Raw genomic sequence first — 20,405 nt, 5'->3', positions numbered from 1 at the left:
TGTAAACCGTGGTTAGCAATGAAGTTTGGCAAACATTTTAAATCTGCCTCTTGAAATTCAAGCTTAAGCACAAACTGCGTAACACACAGCCTTGGAAAAATGTCACAGTTACGTCGTTAAATTAAAAAAAACAGCTAACTGGTTAATAATGAAGGCGTGGCTACATTTAAAAAATGTGGATAAACAAACAAAAAAAATTAATTAAAATGCCTGCTGATAGTGTTAATTTTTTTTGGGTTTTATGAGAGAATTTGAGAACACCGAAATGGACTTTGTAAAGGTTGAGGTCATTTTAAATGTATTGATTATTATAATTAAGCGGTGGTCAGCTGACTGAACGGGGAGGGTTTAAATCAGGAAGGAAGCCATCTTGAAGTTTCAGTTTATAGAAAATAAAACAGACACGAAAATAAAAAACTGAATGAAAACCTAAAGAAATACGACAACTATCGCAGAAATCCGCGGTAAGGACGCTTTATTCGCACCTTGGAGACGTTTCTGGTGCTCGGGCTGACTTTTGTTAGGTGAAATTCAAGTGTTTATAATATATATATATTTATATATTTTTTCTTGGTGTGACGTTGTTGGACGTTGTCATCGTTTTCGGTTACGATGTTTAAACAGTGTTTAAATGTATTTTACTAAGCTGCCGGTGATGTGCCTATGCAATGTTTATGCAGTTTGAGACGTATTTGAATGTTTTGGTCTTTGGTTTTAAACCTGAAGACGTGTTTTTTTTTCCCGATATGGTGACATTTCACAGATATGTCGGTATGTGTTTAGTTTTGAATTTCCTACGACACCAGGCTGGATTTCATGTTATGATTTATTTAATATATATTTTAAATCGTCATCGGCTGATTGTTTTCTTTTTACAGCGGTTAAATATTTTTCTGTTATAGTTTACACTTGTTTCAGTTTGACCCTGTCGCTAAGAAATGACTAAAAACTCAATGTTTCATTATTTTTTATAATTCCGTGGCTTAACTTGGCGTTTTATAAACACGTTAAATTGTCCTGTATAACATTTAACTGTATAACACAGTCTGTTACATGTTGACCAATCGTACGTTGTTTTTTGCAGTATGTCTATTTACAGAAAACAATAGAAACGTCAATATTGCTTTCGAGAAGTAACAACTTATTAACTGTACTGTAAAATTGCAATATACACAAAACGACGCCTGGTTTGAATTGAAAGCGCTTGCCCGCCCCCTCACTCCAGTCCTTCCGCAGTCTTCGTCATGGATTTCAAAACGTTAGGTTTTTTGTTTTGCATCGGGTCAATTCGATGCCTTTACAGTTAATTTGTATTATTAGAGGGCTCTTGTATTCAAATAAAGCCCTTGCAAGATTAAAACATTGTTTTACTTTTTAAACTATTAAATATTATGAATTTATTTTATTTTTTCCCCCCCCATGTGGTCCCTTTTGCAAGTCCAGTCTCCACCATAACATAGACAATAGTGGGTTAGGCCTTAGTTTTGCTTTTTAATATGCAGGAAGAAAGGGGTTTTATTGTGATTTGACATGAGCAACGAAGACAGGTTAAAAATAATTGAATCTCTTAGAATAAGGAAGGGAAAGGAGACTCGATTTGAAGTCTTTAAAATCATAAATGGTCTAGATAGTTAAGCAGAAAATCTACTTCAAGTTTAGCACAGAGAGAGCAAGAGTGCATAAGGAATCCGTCTAAGTGTAGAAGAGAAGGTAGGACTAGGACACTGTTACAGTTATAAATGCATGAAATGCAATTGCCTGATGCATGAAATGCAATTGCATGGAAATGCAATTGCCTGATCAGCTAGGCTCTTCACCGTCGGGTGCCGAGCCTAGCTGATCAGGCAATGCTTCTGAAAGAGCCTCCTGCAATCTGTAATCCTATTTATCATTGATCCCAGACGGGATTACCCCCTTGGCTGTTGACTATAGTCTTCCACAGATCTGCCGTTCAGTGAGCTCTCCTTGTGGGGTTCACTCACGGCTGTGTCACAGTGTGGTCTTGCCAGAGCAGTCTTGTATTGGTGAACTAGCTGGAAGCGGTTTCTATCGCCATGCGTCAGTGTTGCTGGGATGCTTTTGGAGGGTGAAGTGTAGGGGAAGCATGATGGGATGGCATCAGATATAAGGGCCTTGCTCTGGTACAGTACCCTGTAGATCAGCGGTCACAACCCCAAATGTGACCACAGGCCACCATGGCAGCCTGCTGAGGGTGAATGGACAGCCACCAGGAAATCACACTTCACTTGAATAGTAGGACTAGATTAACAAACATGTAACTACAAGGTATTCAGGAGTTCAATATTAATGTATTTTATTAACAAAAAATCCTGTGTTCAACTGTAACAGCAATTTATTTCGGCAAGTTTGTGCATTAATTTGGGGACCTGCTTGCAAAACAGTAGACCTACTGATTTTTAGAAGTGCTTGAATTAGGAACATTAGCATAAGGAATGTGAGATTCAGCTGGGAGTGGATCTTCAGAGCTGCTGTCAAATCTGTCTGCACAATCCTTTATGTACTGAATTATCAAAATCCACCCTGCAACAAGCGAGTCACAGTGCCACTCGTAGCGGGAGAACAGAAATAAATATAATAGCTGTTAATTGATCAATAAAACAATAGACAATGCTCCCGGGTCCCAAGCTCTGCCCTACTCTGGCACTGACTGACTGCTTGCTGTGCCTGTAAGCAGTGCTGAACTGGGAGGGAGCTGCGTGGCATTACTGGTTGTGAACAGTATGATCTAGCCCAGCATGGGGAACGTGAAGTCATTTTACAGCACAGCCGGAGAAACTGACGCTCCAGAAACGGAGAATGAAAGGGACACGGCTGGCAGACACTCGTGCAAGAGAAGTAGTTCAGTCTATATATAGAGATGTGTATTGTATACACACTGCTCTGTCATGTTGGAGTTTTGCACCCCCTGGTCACCCTGTGCTGTGCACTGCGCTGCTTCATGCCAATCTCATGCAATCTCTCTTGCTGAAGTTGCCCCTCCACCCCCTTATTTTATTTATTTTTGCCCTTGCAGGTTGAAGAGAACAGTGGCAAACCGCCAGAGGCTAGAGCAGCGAGACGAGAGTGGATTTTAACACCCCAGTGATTTGTTCTGACTTCACAGAAGCTGGGCCGTTTGACTCTCGGACTGCTTCACAGAGAGAGACTGTAACAGGTGCTGGCCTGCATCGCAATATTGGGGACTCAAACTTCTATTGAGCGACAATTTAAAACGAGAGATCATTCAAAGGAAAAATCTCGACAAAAAACTACTACAGAAATCTCTTTTTGGAGAATTGTATACATATACATACATATAAATATATATAAAATAAGATTGCAGGTTTTTTTATGCTGCAGACTTTTGGAATTCAAACGTTGTATTAAAGATTTTGTAAAAACAGAGACTCTATTGTATAAGGATGAGCACTGCGAGAATGGAGACGCCGGTGATTCTGGGTTTGTCCAATCAGAATGGGCAGCTTCGAGGCCCCGTGAAGCCCCCAGGGGGCCCAGGGGGGGGTGGCGGAGGGGTGACCCCCACGCAACAGACCAACCAGATCAAGAACGCCAGCGTGAACAATGGGAACCCCTATCCGGCACAGACCCCCAACAGCACCATCAAGTGAGTAGTGAGCGAGGAGACTGGACTGGACCGACTCCCCTCTTCTCTCTCCAGGGAAAACTGAGGGGGGTGCGGAATGCTGTGTAGAGGCTGTTGGAAATCTGGACTCCTTGGTTCTTAACCTTGGTCCTCGCGTACTCCCCCTATTAGTACAGGTGTTTGTCTCTTCCAGGATTGATTTGTTTTAATCAGGCATTGCTTTCCTGTGCACATTTAAAAAGACCGCACTTGCAGACGGCCTGTGAGACTTTAACTAGAGTGCTGCTACAGCGATTGCTCTAGTCTGTGCTCCTCACCCCAGAATATAAACTGGTGTAACACCTGGTTGAAACTACTGAAGTAGCCATTCAAGCACCTCTAGATTTGAATGGGTTAGCAAGAACAGATTTGTCTACAGCTGCAGTGAAGTTAGACTATTTAGAAATACTACATTTCAGTAGCAAATGACTTTGTCAATGTTTTATTGAATTGAATTTTATTTTGGTGCTTCTGAAGCAGAAATCCCATGTTTTTAAGTTTGATTGTTGTGTGGGCCTCTTGAAGCGCTGTTTTGAAATGGGTTTGAATGTAACTTTGTTTTCAATGCGTTTTGTAAATTTGTGTTTGAGTTCTCCACCAACATGCTGCCTGTCCCTCTCCCCTCCCCTCCAGGCCAGGTGATGACTGGAAGAAGAATTTGCAAGTCCCAACCAAGGATATGAGAATGAAAACTTCGGTAAGAGAAACTAACTTGGAAGCCATACCCCCCCTAGGAAACCTGTTTTCACTTTGACGTTAAATACTAAACTTTTACTAAGAACACGTTTGCAGTCTCAGCTTAAAATGAAGTTATTGATCTGATCTAAGAGGGAACGGGGATGGCGTGCGGCTGTACTGCAGTCTGCTGTACCTGAATAATTGAACAGTAGTGTGTTTTTTAAAAGCGACTCTCTGGTGGAATTGATACCTTAGCCCACAATCACAACTCTCACGCCTGCCTTGTGTTTCAGGATGTGACGGCGACAAAAGGCAACGAGTTTGAAGATTACTGCCTGAAGCGGGAGCTGCTGATGGGAATATTTGAAATGGGCTGGGAGAAGCCATCGCCCATCCAGGTGAGGGGCAGCACCGGGTGGGTTGTGGAAACCAGAATATGCTGGAGTTCGGGGCAGCAGTGTGGAGTAGTGGTTAGGGCTCTGGACTCTTGACCGGAGGGTTGTGGGTTCAATCCCCAGTGGGGGACACTGCTGCTGTACCCTTGAGCAAGGTACTTTACCTAGATTGCTCCAGTAAAAACCCAACTGTATAAATGGGTAATTGTATGTAAAAATAATGTGATACCTGTATAATGTGAAATAATGTATAATGTGATATCTTGTAACAATTGTAAGTCGCCCTGGATAAGGGCGTCTGCTAAGAAATAATAATAATAATAATAATAATAATAATAATTGCAACTCCAGCTCAAGGGTGTAGCCAGTCCACGTTTTACAGTTAACCAGAGCGTCTTTTTTTAAAGAGTTAAAATAAGGTATACAGTGCATTTAACTTATTTTAAAGTAGAATTTAAAACAGCAACACACAGATATACAATGCTGGAGGCTGTGAATGCTATTATGGGCATAACTGGGGAAGAGATTCAGATTTCGGTCCTGGTTAAAACAAAAACCTGGATTGTTTTACTGGAACAAAGTGCTCCAGAGAAGGGAGGAGTTTATGTTGCTCGGTTCAGCACATGGATAAGATCCTTGGGTTCTCCCGTATTTGCCAGTGTGCATGCTGGTGCACAGCCAGCACCGCCCCGTGGTAACTTGAGTGTGTGTTCCTGCAGGAGGAGAGCATTCCCATTGCACTGTCTGGTAGGGATATTCTGGCCAGAGCCAAGAACGGCACAGGAAAGAGTGGAGCCTACCTCATCCCCTTACTGGAACGCATAGACCTGAAGAAGGACTGCATACAAGGTGAGGAGACTCGGTGACGTTTTCACTGAAGCGTTTGAGTCAAGCGTTGAGTTCAGAAGCGAGAGCTGGAAAAGCGTGCGTTAACCCTGGCTGAAACACGTTTAACCATTCTTTGCGTAAGCAGGATTCAGCTCCTTATGTTGAGGATAAAGGACATGTTTTTTTCTGTCTCCTGTTTGACTGGCTGAGGTTTTGCTTCTATCATGGGAACGACTTGACTGAATTTGCATTCTACAGTGAATTGTATTCTACCAAGTGGTCGATTTTTAATAAATGTGACTTGGTTATGATGAATACACTTGAGTTTCGTCTTGTAATAGAAGGAAACCTGGTTACAAAGCATTCTTTGATGTAGGCTGTCTCTCCTCTCGTGAGCTGGGGATTGTGTGGGGTATCACTGCTAGTCTGAAGAGTGGGGGTAGGATACAGTGTCTCTGACCTCCTGACCCTTTCTGTCCGCAGCTTTGGTCGTGGTCCCCACCAGGGAGCTGGCGCTGCAGGTCAGCCAGATCTCCATCCAGGTCAGCAAGCACATGGGCGGAGTCAAGGTGATGGCTACCACGGGAGGCACCAACCTGCGCGATGACATCATGAGGCTGGACGAGACTGGTCAGTCCTGCTGGAGATGCAAAACTGATTCTTCACATGAACTGCTAACTAGCTTTGTAGCACAAACCACTTTGTTTTCTTGTCTTGCCCCACCAAAAGGTGCCAGTCATGCTTCAGATCTTGATGGGGATTTGATTTTATTTGCACCCTGAAGTTGTAACATTTGTTGAACCCTGAAAGGAGCTGGTGAATGAATTGAATTCAAGAAGGGTCCCTCTCACCAGTGCTGTGTAGTGCACGTGCAGTCCTGACTCTCTCAGTTCACACTGTCGCTCCTCCTCCTTGTTTCGTAGTGCACGTGCAGTCCTGACTCTGTCTCAGTTCACACAGCTCCTCCTCCTTGTTTCGTAGTGCACGTGCAGTCCTGACTCTCTCGGTTCACACTGTCGCTCCTCCTCCTTGTTTCGTAGTGCACGTGCAGTCCCGACTCTCTCAGGTCACACTGTCGCTCCTCCTCCTTGTTTCGTAGTGCACGTGCAGTCCTGACCTGTCTCAGTTCACACTGTCGCTCCTCCTCCTTGTTTCGTAGTGCACGTGCAGTCCTGACCTGTCTCAGTTCACACTGTCGCTCCTCCTTGTTTGTTCTGCAGTGCACGTGGTGATCGCAACACCGGGCCGCATCCTGGATCTCATTAAGAAGGGGGTGGCCAAGGTTAGCAAAGTGCAGATGATTGTACTGGATGAGGTGAGTTACAAATACCGCAAGCTGTTTGTGATCATCTAACCACTATACCCCAAAGTTCATTGTTCCAGCTGCAGCCCAAGATCAGGGTTTTATTTTTTGTCCGGGTTTTAAACTGTTGATGCTAGATTACTTTCAGAAAATGTTTATTTTGTAGGAACTGTTCTGTTCCAACCAAGTTGCACCTAAATAAAATAAGATGCTTTTATGTTTTAATGCATGATAAAACTGCAGCCTCTATTCTGTGCGTTTCTTTGTGAAAACGGAATGTGTTCTGTGTGTCGGGACAGCGCAGTTTTGATATCCGTGTAATCCAGCCTCCCTCCTCTCCCTCTCTATCAGGCAGACAAGCTGCTCTCCCAAGACTTTGTGCAGATAATGGAGGAGATCATCGGCACTCTGGCCAAGAACAGACAGGTCCTGCTGTACTCCGCCACCTTCCCCACCAGTGTACAGAAATTCATGGTAAGACTGGCTCAGCTCCTCAGGCTTGTTGCTCCCCTTGTAGCTGCTGTAACTTTACATGATTTATGGGGGGGTGGGGGGGGTGACCACTGTGTGACCAGCCCCTCACTGCGCTCCCTTCTCTCCACCCCCAGAGCACGCACCTGCAGAAGCCCTATGAGATTAACCTGATGGAGGAGCTGACCCTGAAGGGGGTCACGCAGTACTATGCCTACGTGACGGAGAGGCAGAAGGTGCACTGTCTCAACACCCTGTTCTCACGGGTGAGTCTGCGGGGGAACCCGAGCGAGCAACATGAAGCGTGTCTTACAGAAAACCAGGAGCCAGTGCTGACGCTTCTAGGCTGAACAAAAAAAAATTGTTCAGGTCCTGTGTAAAGAAAACTGTTTATTTATCAAACTTCAAGCTCCTGATCTAAGCCATGAACGCCGGTGGTCTTCAGCTTTTAATTGTGTTTTATTGTTTTAACATGTAATTCCTCCTGCCCTCTGCCTCTCAGCTCCAGATAAACCAGTCTATAATCTTCTGTAACTCGTCCCAGCGGGTAGAGCTGCTGGCTAAAAAGATTTCCCAGCTGGGCTACTCCTGTTTCTACATCCACGCTAAAATGAGGCAGGTAAGAACGGAGCGGCGAGGGGATCTCTCCCTCGGAGGACCGGGTTTTTAACTGTTCATTAAGACGCTGGGTTCTGTACTGGCTGGGGATTCATTCTTTTCATGTGTTTTTTTTTCAGGAGCATCGTAACCGTGTGTTCCACGACTTCAGGAATGGCCTGTGTCGCAATCTCGTTTGCACTGGTGAGTTTCTCAAACTTCTAGGACTGTGTTTTGAAGGTTTGTTCGCTAGCCAGGAATTCGACGGAGGTTCGTCGGGTGGAATTCACACACTGTCAAAAAAAAACAAACACACAAACCAGAATTGGAAGGTCATCGCACAGAGGCAGGCGCCTCTACAGTGTCCAAGAAACAGGCTCAGAAAGACAGAAACCTCTCCTTTTTATCTACAGTTTGCAGAAAGACATTCACCCAGTCCTAAGTATTTCGTTGAGCTGTGTTTCGTTTCAGACAATGAGCATTTATTTAACAGACTAGGATGGGACCAGGGGACTCGGTGTTACACAGATACATCGGGGTACCCTGCTGCACTGAGCAAAACAAGTTGTATAAAGGTTGCAACCCTACATTTTTGGGTTCATAAATAAATTGGCATGAGCTGTATGAAGATCCCACCCTGTTCTACAGCTGGAATTTAAATCCCAATTTAGAACTTGTATGAACTGGAAAGCTTCTTTTTTTTTTTTTTTTTTTTTTTTCACAAAATGTACACAAGCAGAGATTTCAAACCAGTGTATTTTAATTCTGTTCTTTCACCAGCAAGTCTGTGTAGCTGTGTTCCAGATTCAGCTGCAGTCCTCGACAGGGCTTGGAGGATCACTGGCCTGGGTTTCTCTAACGCACAGTTCATCTTGCGTGTGTTTTGTAATGCAGTGAATATTGCGTGTTTGTAAAGTGAGGTCTCTCCTCTGTGATCCACAGACCTGTTTACTCGTGGTATCGACATCCAGGCTGTGAACGTGGTGATCAACTTCGACTTCCCCAAGCTGGCGGAGACGTACCTGCACCGCATCGGCAGATCCGGTACGCAAGAGAATGTGGAGTTTAGTTTTTGGTTTTGAACCACATCAGAATATCATTGACGCGCATTATAAAATAACATGCTGTGAACAGATTGTAAGGTAGTGCACAGGTTTACTGATATTAGCCCTGTGGGTGATTCCTGTGTTGGTGGTTTGTGTCACTCTGCCCTGTCTCTGCTCAGGCCGGTTCGGGCACCTGGGTCTGGCCATTAATCTGATCACCTACGACGACCGGTTCAACCTGAAGGGCATCGAGGAGCAGCTGGGCACGGAGATCAAGCCCATTCCCGGCAGCATCGACAAGAGCCTGTATGTGGCAGAGTACCACAGCGAGACCGGGGAGGAGGACAAGCTGTGAGGAGCCCCAGGTAAGGGACCGGACTGGGGGCACGGGGAGCTGGGAACCCTGCAGACTTGAGCGATGGGACCGGCTGCTGCTGTTCCGTTTGGCACGGGATGCGCGAGCGGGTAGGAAACTACAGTTTGGGTGCCGTATATTCTGGAGAGAAAGGAACAACGGTAAAACATGGCCCCGTTCTATTGCATAGTGTTCTATACATTGTACAGTTCTCAGCCATGTCAGCTGGCAGTCTCTTTAAATAAAGGACTAAGTAAATTGAGCTAAAAGGCCAACTGTGATTTAGAAGGCTAGTTTTCAGTGTTCAGAGTGTAGATGCTTCTGAATTACAGAAACCTGTAACCTGTATTTGTTTTATTTCAGGAGTACATCGCCATCTGATGAACTGAATTTTTTTTTTTTTTTGTTTTTGAGCTCGTGTTTGACACCATTTTCTTGGGGATATTGTTCTTCACTTCTCTTTTGGACTTGTAAAAGAGGAAACGCATCATTTCATTTTTTTTTTTTGCTGGGAGATTGAGCATAAAGAGGCATACTGTGGAACTTGCCTTCTCGCTCACTTCGCTCCACACTGCGTGCATCAGGCTGAGGTCTCAGTAGCACGAACAGAACCAGACTGTTGAGCAAAAGCACTTGGAGGAGCAAGGAAGGAAGGGAAGGAGGATGGGACTTGAAAGCAATTCTGCAGCAGGGTACAGAAACCTGCTAGACTCTTAGTGAAACCTCTCCTTACCCTTCATTTACCTGTGAGCGTTGTCATACCAGTGCAGCCAATCTGAACTTCTCCCAACCCCTCCCTCATTTTTTTATTTTTATTTGAAGGCTTTTAGCTATTTGTATGAAGTGCCTTACGAAGCAACAGAACCACTGAATAAGAACCCTGCCTGCTCACTTCTCTGCCCTGCTGATGCCCAATCTTCCCACCCCAGCAGTTAATTTTGTATTTTACATCAAACTTGCATCTAGGGCAGGCTGGAACTTTTTAAATAGAAAAACCAGTAACAGGAGAGGTTGAAATTGAACTACCAATAGAAGCTTGCTTGCCATCTGTGTGTGCGTTTGCAAAAATACTGCGCGCGCATCTGACGGGTTTCTGAAGAAACGGCTAGGGCTAAATATTCATGATTTGTTTGCAGAAGTTTATTTTATATTTAAAAAAAAAAAAATTGGCACACTAAAACAACTCATTTTTTGATGCTCAGTTGAAACACTAACAGGAAATATCTTTTCAGCTGCAACATTAAATGAGATTACGAGCGATGGCGATTTGTAAAGTAATCTGTGTTGAAGTCCCTGTGCTTTCTCATGCCCCTGGAATCTGTGTCACACGGTGTAAACTTTGTAAATGGTGTTTTGTTTTTGTTTTTTGTGTGTTTTTGGTTAGGTTTTATATTTGAACACAAGTTGCCAAGGCTGGAGCATTTGCTGTGAGAGTTGGTTGCATGCCCAATTTGGGGATGAAATAATTCTTACAAGCAGAGAGAACACTACATTTACTATCTTTACCTAAAACAAGTGAAATACACTCTGTCCTTCGATTCCGAAATGGTCTGACCGCATTTAAACCAGAGAAACTTGCCCACCCCACCCTGCCTTCTGCAGTAGAAATAACATTTAATATAGCTGGAATAGATCACTTTCAGTCTTGACCAATGGGGTGTCCTGTGACCTTTTTGGACGTATTAAAAAAATAAACCAGTTCTCTGGAGTCGTGCAATTAAGATGCCTTTACAGTAGCCAAGTAAACTACCTAAATTAAAATATTTAATATATACCTTAATGTAAAGTCCTGCTGGCTGGGAAGTGTGTTTTATCCTGGTAAGAATGTACTCTTTGAACAGACATTGTGGCACATCCAGTATTTGGCTGCTGAGCTTTTTTCAGTCAAATACAGTAGTATGGGTGGAATAACTAGGAAGCATCTAAATAGATTCTCTTTCTCTCCTTTTACAGCTAAGAAATAAGACATATTGGGGAGAGGAGACTTGGTGGAGAGTGATACTGTCTTTGCTTGCCAAGTTGAGTTTATTTGCCTCGTTTTAATCCGTTTTTTGTTAATATTTCACCCCATTCAGTGTTGGCTTGCAGCCTTGTCCCTCACAGCATGCTTGATTGGCCTGGTCGATATTAATATGAAGAGATTTATGATGTGTGTTTTTTTTCTCCCCAGCCTTAGCTCTTTTAAGCACTGGCTGCTTAAGAGGCCCCTGTATCCTGCAGGCTTTCTCTTCCATGGCTTTCTATACAGATCTCAAGCTGCTGTCGCTGCCCACCTAGAAATATGAGACTTGCAAGGGCTATTTAAACCCCAAAGTCTTGTAAGCATTCAAACACATGACTGTGTGCAATATCTAAATCTATGAAATCTAATCGAGTGTTGGGCTAAGCAGTCGCGCCTGTAAGAAGCTAGTGCACTTGTGTGCTGGATTTGGGACTCTGAAGTGTACGCTGGTGCCTCTTGGGTGAGCTTTCTAAAGATAGGATTTTTTTTTTTTTTTTTTTTTTTCATGTGCAAATGTATTTGAGTTTACAAACATGCTGCACAAAACAACTGCAGTTTGTAGCTGCAACAAAGTACAGACAAGCGGGAAAGGGCAGTAATGCTCAGACTGCCGACTCTGAATGGGCATGGAACCCCTGTGTCTGGGGTTTGGGGGGGGGGGGGGGGGGTTGAACTAATCTGTACCCTGTACTGCAGCGGAGCTGTGACTACAGAGGGGTCGCCACTGAGTATTGGAACACGATCTTTTGTAAATATGTACGTCTGAGAAACGGAGGAAACAGCTTGTGTGTGTTTGCACGCCTGGCGAACAGGAGCTGCAAAATCAATAAGGGAGAGACTAAAGCCGTCGGGCTCGCTGTGCAGACTCTAATAGACTTTAGATCGGTACAATGCTTCACAGACCCTCAAACTTGGCTCTTACAAAAGAAAATGTGGGGGGGGAGGGAGGGAGGGGGAGGGCAGTAATAATAATAAACTAAAGTATTATTGTGCGAGCTTATCCCTCCAGCACAGTCTCACCACCCAACGACTCCCTTCCCCCTCTATTTGGGGTCTGTGCTAGTCTAGCTAGGGTGTGAGGCTCTGAGCGGAGGGTAGCTCATTTATCTGGGTATTAATAAAGAAGTGTCCTTTTTTGTTTTTAAAAGGTGCTTCTGAAGTCTGGATGCTGTAAAGGTTTTGGAGTGGTGCAGTGTGTCAAACGAGAGAGAGCCAGCAGGAAGGTCTAGACCTCGCCATGAGATCATGCAACTCCCACCCCGGCACGCAACACTCCAAACCTTTACAGCATCTCCACACTGGAAGGGTTAACCCTGTTTCTCCCTCCGGAGTTTGAGCCCTGACACTCGAGACATTTCCACTGGAGTTTATTGAGGGGGGTTAAAAAAAAAAAAAAAGAAACTAGTGGACATTTCTGAGCATGTTGAGGGAGAAAAAGGGGTTAAAATAATCTGCGCAAGATAGCAGGTGAGGGTTTTTTTTTTTTTATAGTTTGGTGGGGTAGGGCATCTAAGTTTTAAATGAATCAATTTGGATGGAGGGAGGTGGGTTAATTTTTTTGTGGTTTTGTTTGGGGGGGGGGGAATGAGATGGAGAGACTTTTTTTTTTTTTTTTTTTTTTTTTTTTTTTTTTTCCCCCTCTAGATTCATCTTGGGATGACTTCTCATTCTTTTGAACTTTTTTTTTGGGGGGGTGGGGGTGGGGGTGGGGGTGGGGAGATGATCACGAACCTGCAATAAAGAAATAATTTTAAAACTATTGACGTCAGGAATGACTAGCCCAGCTGCTTCGTTGCACCTGACTGTGTAACCTGAAAAACATTTCCTTGTGAAACTCTCCACAGCTACGAATTTAAGCATGTGTGTGAGATCCCTTTAAAACTACAGCAGCACTGAGACTACAGCTGGGGTAATCATTTGGAGTGGTGTGGACATGGTTTTATTTTAATTTTTGGGGATTTGGGAGGGAGGGGGTCTGGTGTTGAAGTGACTGGTCATTATTGGTGTTTTTATAGTGATAAGCAATGACGTTTCTGCATCATGACCATATGGGGGTGGGGGGGTGGACAACAATACAGAATGACCCCTGAGAATAGAGGTGCTTTTCAGATTATCACTTCATGGTTTTATGTTGGTATGCCCCAGAATTGGCTACTGGCAGCGACTCGAGTCAAATCAGACTGCAGGCTGCCGTTCAAACAGCTCTCTTGAGTCTTTCTTTTTTTTAATTTGCTCTTAATGTCACTTAGGGGGAAGAAAACCTTCCAGAAAAATAAACCAACAAAACCTTTTTTTTGTTTTAAATAAATAAACAGAAGAAATTTAAAATCTGGCCAGTCCTTTAGAGATTTAGAATTGGGCAAGCTTTTTTTTTTTTTTTTTTCCAGTGAAGCATTTTTTAAGTTATTTTTCCTTTTTAAGAAAAAAAGTCAAATGTGAAATGTAAGATGATGGTTTAAAAATACGAAGAAACAGTCCTAATAAAAGAAATGTTAAGATCTGAAATGAAGAAGAAATGTGAAGGTTTTTGTTTTTGTTAAATAAAAGCTTACTGGAATCCTATCTGCTGTGTGTGAGAATGCTTTTTGCTTGAATTGGTTTTTACAGGTCAGGACAGCATGACTGCACGAGAGGTCACTCACACTGCTGACCTGTAGAGAAGCTTGTGGGTACAGACTTTCCCTTTGTAATCTGCTGCAATGCTAGGGAGGCTGCTAATTTGAGTCCAATGGGTATAGTTGATTAATTGTCACCCCTGTCCATCTGAGACCGCATGCTTCACTCACTCGACACTCTCGTGACGTGTGGACACACTGAGGGCACACTGGCGCGCTCAGTGCGAGCTGGTTCGGTAACTAGCGAGTGATTTGATGTGCCGAAGTCACGATCTGTGTGGAAACACAACCTCCGACCAAGAAATACAGACCCCTTTTGGTTATTTCCTGTTGGTACCCAGGGAATTCTGCTATCTCCAAATGCATTGAGTCAGTTACTGTCAGGTAATGTATTAAAGTCTCCCCCAGGAAAGAAATGGGATCAAATAATTATTTTAAGCAACTTCCATACTAAATTCTGTGCTCCCTCTCTTAATTGGTCTTTCATTCCTCTGCTTCATGTTGATCATTTGACTTCATCATGCAGGTTTACCTGTCTTGAAGGATGATCACCCGATCTGAAAGAACGTGGTGCTGGGTCATTGTGACAAATCACCCAACACGTTACACCCTATCCTCTCCAATTTACACCAGCCTTGCTTCCAATAAAAGGGCTCCTCCCTCAAGTCTGTAGCACAGAGTGTTTTTGAGCTCCAGGTTGGTTAATGTTAAGGGCGGGTTCCATCAGCCACATTTTGACTTCTCTAACATTTGACCCCTTTACCTGATCAGTCTGAAAATGCCTGGAACAACTCCAAGAACCAAGTTTGGTGTAAGTCGGAGACAGTAGAATTTAAAATCCAACTTTTATGGGGTGATTTGTCATGGAATGACCCAGTGATCAGTAATACACATTGCTGGCTGCGCTGCCCTTAAACACGGTAGATGCAGCCCAGTGCTTTATCAAACCCACCACCCTCCACACTGCAGCCCAGTGCTTTATCAAACCCACCACCTTCCACACTGCAGCCCAGTGCTTTATCAAACCCACCACCCTCCACACTGCAGCCCAGTGCTTTATCAAACCCACCACCCTCCACACTGCAGCCCAGTGCTTTATCAAACCCACCACCCTCCACACTGCAGCCCAGTGCTTTATCAAACCCACCACCCTCCACACTGCAGCCCAGTGCTTTATCAAACCCACCACCTTCCACACTGCAGCCCAGTGCTTTATCAAACACACCACCCTCCACACTGCAGCCCAGTGCTTTATCAAACCCACCACCCTCCACACTGCAGCCCAGTGCTTTATCAAACCCACCACCCTCCACACTGCAGCCCAGTGCTTTATCAAACCCACCACCTTCCACACTGCAGCCCAGTGCTTTATCAAACACACCACCCTCCACACTGCAGCCCAGTGCTTTATCAAACCCACCACCCTCCACACTGCAGCCCAGTGCTTTATCAAACCCACCACCCTCCACACTGCAGCCCAGTGCTTTATCAAACACACCACCCTCCACACTGCAGCCCAGTGCTTTATCAAACCCACCACCCTCCACACTGCAGCCCAGTGCTTTATCAAACCCACCACCTTCCACACTGCAGCCCAGTGCTTTATCAAACCCACCACCCTCCACACTGCAGCCCAGTGCTTTATCAAACCCACCACCCTCCACACTGCAGCCCAGTGCTTTATCAAACCCACCACCTTCCACACTGCAGCCCAGTGCTTTATCAAACACACCACCCTCCACACTGCAGCCCAGTGCTTTATCAAACCCACCACCCTCCACACTGCAGCCCAGTGCTTTATCAAACCCACCACCCTCCACACTGCAGCCCAGTGCTTTATCAAACACACCACCCTCCACACTGCAGCCCAGTGCTTTATCAAACCCACCACCCTCCACACTGCAGCCCAGTGCTTTATCAAACCCACCACCTTCCACACTGCAGCCCAGTGCTTTATCAAACCCACCACCCTCCACACTGCAGCCCAGTGCTTTATCAAACACACCACCCTCCACACTGCAGCCCAGTGCTTTCTCAAACCCTCCACACTGCAGCCCAACACTTTTTTTTTGTCTAACCACTGGGCTACTGAAACCCTCTTCCCTCCACCCACAGCAGCCTGGAGGATTAGCCAGCGTGCTGCCCCAGTCCAATGCAGAGGTTTCCTACAAGGGCAGATGACAAGACCGCTCTGTTGAGAGGAGCTCGACATGCAGTAACCGAAACGAATGCCAGGCCGTGTTTATCTGTGCAAACCACATGAGCAACACAGACTCCTATTGGTTGTGTTGCGTCTCGTTATTGTTTTTGCCACCCTATTTAATAGCTCGGAGACCTTGGTGGTTTAACCCAAGATAAAGCAATACAGCCGCGTGTCTGCCTGCAGTGACTGTGTGAGTCCTCGCTCTGTGTGTGTGTGTGCGTGCAGTATGGCTGTGTTTCAGATCTGGATACCTGTCCTGCTGCCCCTGCTACTGGAGACCACGTGTGCGCTCCCTCCACCTTGCCACAGGTAACACGGAATCGCCTTCGCTGTGCGCTTTGTGATAAAACACTAATATAATTAGGCGTAGTTAAGTGTTTAGCGATGTAGCTTTGCGGTGCAGTATAGTGCACCCTGATATTAACCGCTTGAGACGGCTGTGTCGTATGGAAATGACGTTGCGTTAGAATGAGCTGCAGTGTTTAATTGTTCTTATATAAACGCAAGTGGAGTGGATACCAGCTTGTATAACGAGACCTTCGCTATCCAAACTAATTGGAGCCAGCGGAGTGGTTAAGAAATTCAGTTGAATTGAATTATTTATACGTCTGCAGTTATGTACTGTACTCTAAACGGGAGAGAGAGAGAGAGAGAGAGAGAGAGAGAGAGAGAGAGAGAGAGAGAGAGAGAGAGAGAGGGGGCTGGTTCTGTGTTTACAAAGTAGACAAAGCGCTGAGAAAAGCGCTCTGTTTAAGTGGGGTTCAGTAATGGTGTGGCACGCATTGTGTGAGATCGAGGCTGTTTTTAATCATGCTGTCCTGTGTGTGCGCAGGACTGCTCTTTAACAGGCTTTGTTTTTGCTAACTCGTAAACAGCACTAGTTGTCTGGACTTTGTGCTCTGAAGAACTGTTTGAGTTATCTATTATTACAACAGTCTATGATACCGGGCCGCTTATCGTGGTATTGAAATAAATAAAAGAGCTGTATTCAGCTAAAAATCCTGATGCTGTATCTTGCACCCTGTAAAGCTAGTCTAGATACTGAACAACAACCACTGGAGGATTAAGATCTATTTTGATAGCACTGGTCTGTCTGCATTGCTATCGCAGTGCCCCTGTCTGTCTGCATTGCTATCGCAGTGCCCCTGTCTGTCTGCATTGCTATCGCAGTGCCCCTGTCTGTCTGCATTGCTATCGCAGTTCCCCTGTCTGTCTGCATTGCTATCGCAGTGCCCCTGTCTGTCTGCATTGCTATCGCAGTGCCCGTCTGTCTGCATTGCTATTGCAGTGCCCCTATCTGTCTGCATTGCTATCGCAGTGCCCCTGTGTGTCTGCATTGCTATCGCAGTGCCCCTGTCTGTCTGCATTGCTATCGCAGTGCCCGTCTGTCTGCATTGCTATTGCAGTGCCCGTCTGTCTGCATTGCTATTGTAGTGCCCCTGTCTGTCTGCATTGCTATCGCAGTGCCCCTGGCTGTCTGCATTGTTTCTCTCTCTGCCTCTCAGTCCCATCTACTGCAGTGGAGCCCTCCTGAAGCAGGTCCAGCTGGCCAAGCTGTTTGATGATGACAAGCACTTTGTGGATATGAAGTTAAAGGAGCCTCCGGGTGAGTGCTGTGTAGTGGCTTCTAGCTTAGATGTGTGTTTGTGTGTGTGTTTGTGTGTGTGTTTGTGTGTTTGTTTGTTTGTGTGTTTGTTTGTTTGTTTGTTTCCTCGACGTTGTGTCTCAGTAGATCTGGGGTAAGACTCTTCTATAAGCAGCTTGCTTATCATAAAGGAAACTGAACTGTAGAAGGTGTAATTGATGAAAGATGAAAGGTTTTATTTCCAGTACTGCATCCACACAAACACTCAGTCCAGTGACTCCCTGTGTCTCCCGCTCCCCTGCCCTGCCCGCTATTTAGAAAGCAAGCCAGCCAAGCAGCAGGCAGGTTCATTTCTGTGCCCTTTGGCCCTCATGTGGCAGATCATTGCTACCATTGAAGGTAAAAAGATGAACCATTTTATTTCCTATTTCAAACTCTTTTTTTTTATTAATATGACACATCAAACAACAGACCCACAGTTCCCAATGATTTTGGCTAGAAGCGCCATACCGATCACTTATAGAAGCACCATACCGATCACTTACAGAAGCGCCATACCGATCACTTACAGAAGCGCCATACCGATCACTTACAGAAGCGCCATACCGATCACTTACAGAAGCGCCATACCGATCACTTACAGAAGCACCATACCGATCACTTACAGAAGCGCCATACCGATCACTTACAGAAGCGCCATACCGATCACTTACAGAAGCACCATACCGATCACTTACAGAAGCGCCATACCGATCACTTACAGAAGCACCATACCGATCACTTACAGAAGCGCCATACCGATCACTTACAGAAGCGCCATACCGATCACTTACAGAAGCGCCATACCGATCACTTACAGAAGCGCCATACCGATCACTTACAGAAGCGCCATACCGATCACTTACAGAAGCGCCATACCCATCACTTACAGAAGCGCCATACTGATCACTTACAGAAGCGCCATACCGATCACTTACAGAAGCGCCATACCGATCACTTACAGAAGCGCCATACCGATCACTTACAGAAGCGCCATACCCATCACTTACAGAAGCGCCATACCGATCACTTACAGAAGCACCATACCGATCACTTACAGAAGCGCCATACCGATCACTTACAGAAGCGCCATACCCATCACTTACAGAAGCGCCATACCGATCACTTACAGAAGCGCCATACCGATCACTTACAGAAGCGCCATACCGATCACTTACAGAAGCGCCATACCGATCACTTACAGAAGCGCCATACCGATCACTTACAGAAGCACCATACCGATCACTTACAGAAGCGCCATACCGATCACTTACAGAAGCGCCATACCGATCACTTACAGAAGCGCCATACCCATCACTTACAGAAGCGCCATACCGATCACTTACAGAAGCGCCATACCGATCACTTACAGAAGCGCCATACCGATCACTACAGAAGCGCCATACTAAAAAACAAACAAAAAAAGGTGTAATTTACAAAAAGCAGACTAAATAGCAGCAAGTATAACTATTTTGACTGCACTTGTTTCTCCCTACAGAGACTACAGATTGTTTTTGTAGTGTTTTTATGGGATGGGGTACTTCAAAAGAGCTCAATGCAGTGGAGCTCAATGAGACACGTGCAGCTCAAGATAAAGAGCTCAATGAGACACGTGCAGCTCGAGATAAAGAGCTCAATGAGACACGTGCAGCTCAAGATAAAGAGCTCAATGAGACACGTGCAGCTCGAGATAAAGAGCTCAATGAGACACGTGCAGCTCAAGATAAAGAGCTCAATGAGACACGTGCAGCTCGGGATAAAGAGCTCAATGAGACACGTGCAGCTCAAGATAAAGAGCTCAATGAGACACGTGCAGCTCGAGATAAAGAGCTCAATGAGACACGTGCAGCTCGAGATGAAGAGCTCAATGAGACACGTGCAGCTCGAGATGAAGAGCTCAATGAGACACGTGCAGCTCAAGATAAAGAGCTCAATGAGACACGGGCAGCTCGAGATAAAGAGCTCAATGAGACACGTGCAGCTCGAGATGAAGAGCTCAATGAGACACGTGCAGCTCAAGATAAAGAGCTCAATGAGACACGTGCAGCTCGAGATAAAGAGCTCAATGAGACACGTGCAGCTCGAGATGAAGAGCTCAATGAGACACGTGCAGCTCAAGATAAAGAGCTCAATGAGACACGGGCAGCTCAAGATAAAGAGCTCAGTGAGACACGTGCAGCTCGAGATAAAGAGCTCAATGAGACACGGGCAGCTCGAGATAAAGAGCTCAATGAGACACGTGCAGCTCGAGATGAAGAGCTCAATGAGACACGTGCAGCTCAAGATAAAGAGCTCAATGAGACACGTGCAGCTCGAGATGAAGAGCTCAATGAGACACGGGCAGCTCGAGATAAAGAGCTCAATGAGACACGTGCAGCTCAAGATAAAGAGCTCAATGAGACACGTGCAGCTCGAGATAAAGAGCTCAATGAGACACGTGCAGCTCGAGATGAGCTCAATGAGACACGTGCAGCTCAAGATAAAGAGCTCAATGAGACACGGGCAGCTCAAGATAAAGAGCTCAGTGAGACACGTGCAGCTCGAGATAAAGAGCTCAATGAGACACGTGCAGCTCAAGATAAAGCCATTCATTGTACAGCTTAGTTAAATCCAATTTTTTGCATGCATGAACCCGCTGTTGATCA

General features: G+C 45.2%; 2 protein-coding genes across 3 annotated transcripts in view; both read left to right on the top strand.

Annotated features, from left to right (window-relative positions):
* The first annotated feature begins 352 nt into the window (after nt 1–352).
* LOC117966497 (probable ATP-dependent RNA helicase ddx6) lies at nt 353–12,755 on the top strand. Of its 2 annotated transcripts, none has more exons than XM_034912583.2 (14): nt 353–464; nt 3,035–3,625; nt 4,277–4,340; nt 4,615–4,719; nt 5,436–5,565; nt 6,028–6,174; nt 6,765–6,859; nt 7,199–7,321; nt 7,456–7,584; nt 7,821–7,937; nt 8,056–8,119; nt 8,858–8,959; nt 9,141–9,326; nt 9,680–12,755. In XM_034912583.2, exons 2-13 carry the CDS (start codon nt 3,423–3,425, stop codon nt 9,314–9,316), a joined length of 1,455 nt encoding a protein of 484 aa, XP_034768474.1. In that variant the 5' UTR covers nt 353–464; nt 3,035–3,422; the 3' UTR covers nt 9,317–9,326; nt 9,680–12,755. The 2 variants fall into 2 exon arrangements, with proteins under 2 accessions (XP_034768474.1, XP_034768473.1); XM_034912582.2 differs by having other exon boundaries at nt 369–524.
* A 3,358-nt stretch (nt 12,756–16,113) lies between these two features.
* Nucleotides 16,114–20,405, top strand: part of LOC117966633 (trehalase-like) — a 14,598-nt gene continuing 10,306 nt past the window's right edge. The window contains exons 1-2 of the mRNA XM_059009755.1: nt 16,114–16,445; nt 17,642–17,742. Of these exons, the coding sequence (XP_058865738.1) occupies nt 16,363–16,445; nt 17,642–17,742 (184 nt within the window). The 5' untranslated portion in view covers nt 16,114–16,362. The remainder of the gene's footprint in view (nt 16,446–17,641; nt 17,743–20,405) is intronic.

The sequence above is a fragment of the Acipenser ruthenus genome, chromosome 39, assembly GCF_902713425.1.
Source record: "Acipenser ruthenus chromosome 39, fAciRut3.2 maternal haplotype, whole genome shotgun sequence".
Lineage (NCBI taxonomy): Eukaryota > Metazoa > Chordata > Actinopteri > Acipenseriformes > Acipenseridae > Acipenser > Acipenser ruthenus.
This window is presented reverse-complemented; position numbering and strand designations above follow the sequence as displayed.